This window comes from Pocillopora damicornis, chromosome 4 (genome assembly GCF_964200805.1).
Source record: "Pocillopora damicornis chromosome 4, jaPocDami1.2, whole genome shotgun sequence".
In the NCBI taxonomy this organism is placed as follows: Eukaryota; Metazoa; Cnidaria; class Anthozoa; order Scleractinia; family Pocilloporidae; genus Pocillopora; species Pocillopora damicornis.
Genome location: NC_142673.1, coordinates 6,609,840 through 6,617,923, shown reverse-complemented (window position 1 = coordinate 6,617,923; position 8,084 = coordinate 6,609,840). Strand labels below are relative to the sequence as shown.

The following is an 8,084-nucleotide window of genomic DNA, read 5'->3' as shown; positions in this document are numbered from 1 at the left end:
AATTTCCGCAAGCGACACCTTTCTAGAAGGTCTCAGAGAAATACCTGAAACGTGACATCATCGGTTTGTTAGAAACTAGGCCTACATGCAAAGTTTTTAGAAGTTTCCAGTCCATGGACTTGAACAACAAGTTCACATATCTCAACGGAGATCTTTGATCAAGAACACATATTTGCATGTATCGCCAAAACAACCATAAAAAACTCATTACTGCCTAAGAATTGATCACTAAGAAGGAACTTTTCAATTAAATGTCGTGAAATCAAAAGCAAAAGAATCACAGCGGCCAATCAAACAACTTTAATTTAAACGTTATAAGAAACCTGTGGGAGAACTAAAAGTCTGTAAACGCATGAGAGTTGCTTCATGCTCCTGGAAAAATTCCTTTAACTAAGTCGCGATTGGTGTCAGTTTTGCATCTGGTTATGTGTGGTGTGAATTTCTCGTCGGCACAATATGAAATATAAACAAGCGATGTTACTTCGACACTCGATTGAAAAGTAATTAATCTGACTAAGACAAGTTTCACACTTCAGCGGGTCACATACAGGATGACTTCAGAGCATGCATGATATCGAAAATATCCTTGTTAAAATAGATTCAGCACGCAGTGCTTACTTTCTTCTCAATGTGAGATCAAGCAATGCCCAGCGAATTAGTGCAGTATTTTCTCAGCCTCTCTTAGGACGATAAAAACCGAAATTAGGAAATACTATAAGGAAAGATAACTTCAGACAACCTTCCGTGTTCTATACCACTGGCCTGTTTGAAATTTGAAACATTCAGATATATAGGATACCGACATACTTTCCTACAATAACTCTGACAATGCACAAAAAAAAAACTTTACAACTTTATAACTAAGGGCAAAGATTAAACAGGGACCACACAGCAAGTTTTTGAGAGTGTGGGGGTCTTTTTTGGCTCTGTTACTTTTGTTGAATAATTTTTTGTTTAATTTATTTTTATCTTTGCAAAACAGTGGGGGGGGGGGGGGAAGGCCTAAAGCCCTCCCAGCCCCTCTCTCTGCGCGGTCCCTGTTAAAAAGGTTACAAAAACCTAGAAGATTAATTTAAAAATTTCACCGAGCTTCCTAATATAAATTTCAATACAAAAATTTCCTTTCCAAAAATATGTTTACACTATTTTGATTCCTCTAAATACACAAAATCAGTTATACGTTATTTACAAGACCGACTTAATTATTATCAATTGTCATTGTTCTTAGAGTCCATGCGTTGTATAGGATGTCTATGAAAAATCCAACAATCTCTTGTGTATTGTCAATTCTTACCCTCCTCTGAACATCTGTCCTGTTTTTGCCTAAACCAGCTAATAATGTCGTTGGCAACATCGTTGCGTTCCAGCTCCTGGAGGACGTCTACGAACTCTTTTAGAGTCGTACATTTGAAACTGCACAACTTTTCAATCAAAAGCCTTATTGCGCTTACTCCTGGCTTCCTGCTCTCTGTCTCCAACAGCTGAATGTCTTGTTTGGAAATTTCAAACCTGTGAGCGATATGTCTCCAGTTCTTTTGAACTGGCGAGGAATCAGAATCTAGTTGCAGAATAGAATCCTCGACATCATATGGAAAGTCGGCGAGCTTGAAGTCTAATATAACGAAAAGGCAATCAAATTGACGAAGTTAAAAGGAAAAAAAAAGGAACCATAATCATCATCATTATCATCATCACAATAATGCTCATTTGAGGACACCCCCGGTGGAAGTTGCCCGGTAACGCCTTGAGGACGAGTGGGTACTGCAGGCGGGAACAGGGAGTGATGAAGGCTTCTTAAGTTGCTAGTAACATTGATCTTACACTGAAAGGACGGGGATTCATTACTTGTCACTCATTTACATACCGGCAATTTAGCTTTTCCAGTTGCAGGGGATATTGCATAAATGGAAAGGTACGATGATAGGGGAGAGAGTGCATGTGGCCTCGTGGCACCTAAACTACCCTTTTTATCTTCGTTTAACGATTCACTTCAAAATCGTGACCCTCGTCCCAGTTCTGACATTTTTAACGAGGCCTGACTATCAACATTTCTATCATTAATACTAATCACACAATAAAAGTAATATTCCTGGTGACAAATGCGTAACCCTTTTGAAGTGGTGAAGAGTTCTCAAAAGGTTTGGAAAGTTGTGGTAATACATGACGAACACGTACAAGTTCGAAAGAGGAAAAGAGTAGTAATCCTCAATGCAGTGAAGACAATGTACATAAAATTTAAGGTTTGCCAACTAGCTCAGCAGCTGTAACATAATTTGGGGATTAGAACTCCGATCAGGTCTACGGTATCCGACCTTTTCCCGGTAAACGAATAGAAAATTATCAGCATCATAATCTTACCCAGCAAAGAACAGCTTGGTGAATTCTCAGTGACTCGAAAGGGGTTTAGTGGTATTCTAGCAGAATCTGCAAAAACAAGTTCAAAATCATTTTGTAAACGATCTGCATTCCTCGTGAGTGCGGGAAACGGTCAAAAAGTGAGCAAGCCACGGACGATGAAGTCTCTTTTTGCTTATTCTATTTGGCTTGCCTGATGATGTCTATGATCTGTTCTACCCTTCAAGAGTCGACCACATAAAAAAGATTCAGTCCCCATGTGCTTAAACTTTCCATTTCAAAGAATACAGGCTGGGTTGGTTATTGAGGACTCGGGCTTTCATCATGATATCTGTCGTATTGAGGAGGAAAATGTTCCGAAAATATTGCGAATTAACTAGTAATGGATCCCACCCAAGTCACTCAAGGGGGCTACTAGGCCAAGGCTCCTCGTCGCTTAGGATCTGTGTAACCCTTGAATAATGCTCATATTCTCATTAATTTTAGTTTAATCCCACCTTCATGTTCTGGCCTTGTCTTCTTAGACATTCTAAATTTCATCCAGCAAAGTACTGCAGGCGGTGTAAAAATGACGATCAAAACTATCGCTCCTCTTATTCCCAATATAATCAACAGTGTCAAAGCTTTGCTTTTCCGTCCCTGAGTCTCTTTTTTTTCCGAGAAACTTGCAGAGGCGTCGTTTCCTTTTAGTATTGGAAGTTCTACACCTTCAGGAATCGAAGTTGATACAATTCCACGATACAATGACGATGGTTGTGGCATGATGCCCTGTGTGAATTCTACGCTTGGAGAGGAACGGTTTTCTACTAACAGTGGAACTTCAGCAGACCCTGGAATTTCTGCAGACGAAAAGCTTATCAGCGATGAACGCTGTGGCTTTATGCTTGGAGCCGACGCTATACTTGTCGAGGTAGCACTTTTTATTGAAAATAAAACTTTCATAGACGCTGTAATTGCTGTAGACGAGCCGCTGCCAATAGGAGATGAAAGTTGTGGCCAGATACTAGGAGTAGGCTCTATTGACAAAGTCGTGGTTGAGATTATTGCTGGGGTAGTTTCTCTGCAATCAGTGATGTGGCCATCAAAGAAATACCCTTTGGGACATTTACGGCCGCATTTGCGATTTTGGACCGAGGTGCATTCTTGAAGGACATTTCGTCGACCGCAGTTCTGACAGGGTTTGCAGCTTTCCACTCCATGGCTATCGGAGTAGGTCTTTGTTTCTTTACACTGGACACATTCTATCTTAGTATGACGTGTGATCGTGATCGATGAGCCACATTGAATGTTCAGCCCGAGACCCTCAGGGCAGTCTGGGCACGGTCTGCATTTTATGAATTCACCGCTGCTATTTACTATCCAAAAGTTTTTAGCCAATGAACATGGGGATTGACCTTCTACTACAGATGCCATCATCCAGATAAGAAGCAGACGTTCAATGGTTTTCTGAAATAAAAAAATTAAATGAAGGCAATACAATTAATTATTAAAAAAATTCATGTTGTTATTCATAAAAACAGTGCATTTTAACCCGTGTGCGTCTTTTAGCCTCTGTTCGGGAATTGCGCCCGCGCTCCTTCTGTCTCAGGAGGAGTTAAGACTGGATCCGAAAAAACTGCGAAATTATATCATCTGTGACTGGAAGGAGAGATCAACCACCCAACCGGAAACCACCTGTTTCAGCATTAAACAAAACGGTTCAGTCTGTAGCAAACACTAGGAGAGAAAATTGTCAACTTCCAATGGCAATCACCCCCCAAATAGCAATTACAAACCAGGCGTTGTGCGCACTCCGATTGCGTTGCATTGTGGTAGCTCCATTTTCAATATGGCGATGAAAGCGGTAGAAATCGGCAGATTTTGACAGAACATTCCGTAGAAGTTAGGCCGTTCCTTTTTCCTTTCACCAGTGGTAAATATAAAAGTTTTTTGAACGTATTCGTCGCGTATTCTATAGTTCTCAAGGACAAACGCAATCACTGTTTTTTTTAGTATGTAATTTGAGACCAAGAAGGAAGAAGGTCAAATTTTATGTACGTCGTAGTTTGTAGCATTTGAAAGATTTGGATGGCCGCTTTGATCCTTCCTCAACAGCTCTTACCAAACGCTCTCCAACGGTACATGTGTTTCTCGCATTTTAGGTGCTAGTGTTTGAGACGATTATGACCGAGAAAAGGCCTATTGTTGCGTTACACAGCGTTAGTATTGTATACTCAATTGTGTTGTAAATCTACTTTTCTAGGTAAAAGCAAACTAGCTAATCGCGAGTTTTGTATGGTAAATCTATTTTCTGGATCATTGAATGAAGGGCAGTTGAATTAGAACAATGAAAGGAGTCACCTGACCACTGAATAACTCTACAATGCACACGGCGTCACGCCGGGTAAGCTGGAAAGCAAAAAGCAGTCGGTGTTGATATGCTTGTGCGAATCCTGCCATTTGCTTGCGCTTTTAAATCTTCTTCAGGTTCTGACCTGAAAACTTAGCTGTTATTAAGATATCTTTAAACGACCGTTTCCTTTGCGATGTGATAATAAGAGTTAGTTTCCTGTCATTTCCCTGTCTGTACGATCTTGAGGTTTGGCAAAGCATGGTAAAAAGGTAATATTTTCATGTGTACGCGCTATTTTCTCTGTTTTCAAGTACATACTGTGTCTCCCGCAGAAGATAACTCCAGAGATACGGTTTTCAAAACCTTATTCTGAGTATTCTTTATTCTTTTAAGCATATTTGAACATCTGCACGTTTTTTAATTGAACGTTAAGCGTGACGAATTTGGGCTTCTCCCTTCGCGAATCCCGTATTTACGCCTTTAGGTGCATGACATGAAAAATAGTGCGTGTATTTTGGACCATTTTTTGGAACAATTTCTTTTTGGACCATTTTTTTTGGACCATTTTAAAGGGGGGAGCACACCATTAGTACTGAGGTAGGAGCGGGATAAAGTCTATCAGTACTGAGGGAGGGGTAGGAAGCAGAGTGTTATTACCCAGGGAGGGGCGAGAGACGGACTATTACTACGCAGGGAGGGGTGGGAGGTGGTTGTGATAGTAAACACTATTGGTTAATGGAGCTTTTAATCGATCATACAAACTATTTTAATTGGTTTTTCGACTGAATTTTTGTATGTCTAAATTTTAGCGCTGGGCCGCTGCGTTTCTTCATTTTTTTGTCATGCGAAAGCGAAACTGCCACGTAAACACCGGACTTTAATTTTTATTGAAAGAGAGAGGGAATTAATAATTCCGTATTTATTACACAGAAAACTTTGGTTGAAGCTAACGAAACACATGATTTTTCTTTTAATCCTGAAAAAGGCATGTAGTGAGCTTCAATATCATTTTGGCTAGCTAGAGAAATGATCATATGGTAATTTGCATTTAAATAATCACTTAAGTTCTACGCAGTGGCGAAGAATCTAGATTTAATTTTTCCAGAACAAATATACAGGTAAACGTTGTCAGTGAGACTACAGGGCAAGCAGAATTATTGTTTACCATTACTGCTAAAAGTTTACTTTCGACAAAAGTAAGACTTTATAGATTTCAACCAGGCAATTTGCGAAAGAAAATAATGTGCTAATTCAGCTTAATTTTAAAAAGATTGAAAATAGCGCAAATCGTTCTCTAATTTACACTGGTACATAATTAGAAGCTCTAAGAAGATGAATGGTTTAAACAGTATAAGGAACACTTACCATTTTGATATCAACGAGAAACTCCTTTTAAAAGAGACTTGAGACGTGATATCAGTTTCTGTAAACAAAGAAATACGAATTCTAATTTATATCGGCTGTGATGCGTACTGCCGGGCAATGCAGTGTTTTGAGTTGACCTCCGATGCGCTTGGCTAATTTTAGGTCTTTAGCCTCTGCATAATTTAAAATGATCTTTTTAAGAGCACTTTTATGAAACTATATATGCCTTTACGAAGGAAAACATCTTAAGTTAAATTTTTCATTCCCTGTAGGACATGAGTACAAATCAGCATTGATAAATCTGTCTAGAACACTGAGAATAGACATTACGTGTAGCTCGCCATAAGCGAGAGACCGTGAACATGATAATCCTTGTGATGATAAACATTAAGAATTCCTGTCACCTCTCGGCCGATTCTAAAGCTAAAAATCATTTTATGAAATATCGCCGACCTAAAAAATTTTATTCTTTGCTGAAACCAAGAAATGATTATTACTGAGTTGTATTTTTAGAACAGGAAAATTTCGAACGGTGAGTTTATCAGAATGCGGGGCCGTTCTGGAGTGGAACTCAAAAGAAAAAAAAATAGTTTTATTCAATTTCTTGAATATCTTTTGTTTTTCAAATATTCCACGGTGTTTTGACAATTATTTTTTGGAGAGGAAAAAATTCAACCTAGTGGTCTAAAGTTGGCATAATTTGAAGTACGTAACTTAAAGCGGATGTGTGAAAGTATTCAAAGTAAGGGAAGTTTAGAAAAGTATAGTGCATATATCCGGAGACTTTCTTTCGTTTTCTACAGTCCTCTTTGGGTCCGTGTTGGAGTTAACACCATTCTTAATACCTATTTTTGTTAAAAGTCATGTTAAACAAGTTTCCTTTTTGGGGATAATTCCCACAGTTACTTGTCAGCGGGCCTAACAAAGGGAATATGTATTGACCAAGAGAGTGAGCTTTCAGTCATACTATTACATGTTTGTTCTCAACGGTGGAAAAAAATTCACATAAATATTATTACCTTTACCTGAGAAGGTTTTTGAAGGGCTTTATTGATCGGGAGAAAGCGGTTTACCGTCACTGTGCAAACAAAGTTTAGGAATGCGTCCTCCGAAATGCTTACTTATTTCATGTCCTAACTTCGCAAACATTCCGCATTTTTGAAGGTATGCACACTCTATCTCCTGATGTACAAAGTTCTGACTTCGAAGATTTTTTCACTTAGCTTTTTTTTTCTTGATTGACCGTCTAGCTTGGAAATTTGCCTATTCTTATAAAAAAAAAAGTTTTAACCCCAAAGACCTTTTGTAATAGTATTTAATTAGATTAAGTTAAATAGGTATTTAGAACGGTGTTAACTCCAACACGGACCCAAAGACTAGAAGTAAGTGGGAGAATTCAGTAGTTGCTTCTCTTAGAATAGAGTTCTATTGTAAAGGGGCTTTGGTCAAAAAGAAAAAATAGAAGAAAAATGAAAGTTGTGTTCATATTTTTCTAGGTCCATCAAACTTGATTCTGTCATGGAAATCATGGGAAGATGGACAATTTTCCCAGAGTACATGTAGCAAGGTGAGAGTATTGAGTAAATAATAATTTTTGCAGCATTTTTAACCAACCCCTGATTGTTTACAATGGAAAAAAAAATTTCTCGGAAAAGGTTGTGGATAATGATGGTATTATCATTAGTGTGAAAGATTATGCCCCTTGTTCAAACCCTCAGTTAAAAGCCAGTGATGACTTGATATATTCAGTCATAATCCACTGATATGTACTTCTGAAGACTGTTTAAATACTGTGGCTTTCTTCTAATAAAACCACACTTCTTAACTCTGTTTGTTAACCTTGCCAAAATCAGATTCCCTGCACTCATGATCTTTTTATCTTCTTTTCCAGGTTTCTTTTAACAGGAACTGTGTAACTTGAATGTCTTGCAATCAAGACTTAAGACCTGATTTCTTCTTTGTATACTGAGTAATTCACAGCAATAAAATGTTCCAAACAGTATTTTTGAAGTTTACTTGCTTGTGTACCATT

At 38.4% G+C, this 8,084-nt stretch overlaps 1 protein-coding gene and 1 long non-coding RNA gene across 3 annotated transcripts; one reads left to right on the top strand and one right to left on the bottom strand.

Moving 5' to 3' along the window:
* Window positions 1-133: 133 nt before the first annotated feature.
* LOC113673567 (uncharacterized) lies at window positions 134-6,165 on the bottom strand. Of its 2 annotated transcripts, XM_089204424.1 has the most exons (5): window positions 6,053-6,165; window positions 4,696-4,743; window positions 2,853-3,801; window positions 2,359-2,424; window positions 134-1,612 (listed from the first exon to the last, which is right to left on the bottom strand). In XM_089204424.1, exons 1-5 carry the CDS (start codon window positions 6,053-6,055, stop codon window positions 1,284-1,286), a joined length of 1,395 nt encoding a protein of 464 aa, XP_089060550.1. In that variant the 5' UTR covers window positions 6,056-6,165; the 3' UTR covers window positions 134-1,283. The 2 variants fall into 2 exon arrangements, with proteins under 2 accessions (XP_089060550.1, XP_089060551.1); XM_089204425.1 differs by lacking the exon at window positions 4,696-4,743 and having other exon boundaries at window positions 6,053-6,164.
* LOC149046632 (uncharacterized) lies at window positions 4,185-8,054 on the top strand. The gene is made up of 3 exons (XR_016186000.1): window positions 4,185-4,267; window positions 7,549-7,619; window positions 7,944-8,054. It is a non-coding gene; the product is annotated as an uncharacterized LOC149046632 (long non-coding RNA).
* Window positions 8,055-8,084: the final 30 nt, after the last annotated feature.

Coding starts and splice junctions, on each gene's coding strand:
- LOC113673567 (XM_089204424.1), bottom strand. Junction 3,802..4,695: donor TAGAGTTATTCAGTGGTCAG/GTGACTCCTTTC, acceptor TTTTTATTTCAG/AAAACCATTGAACGTCTGCT. Junction 1,613..2,358: donor ACCAAGCTGTTCTTTGCTGG/GTAAGATTATGA, acceptor TCGTTATATTAG/ACTTCAAGCTCGCCGACTTT.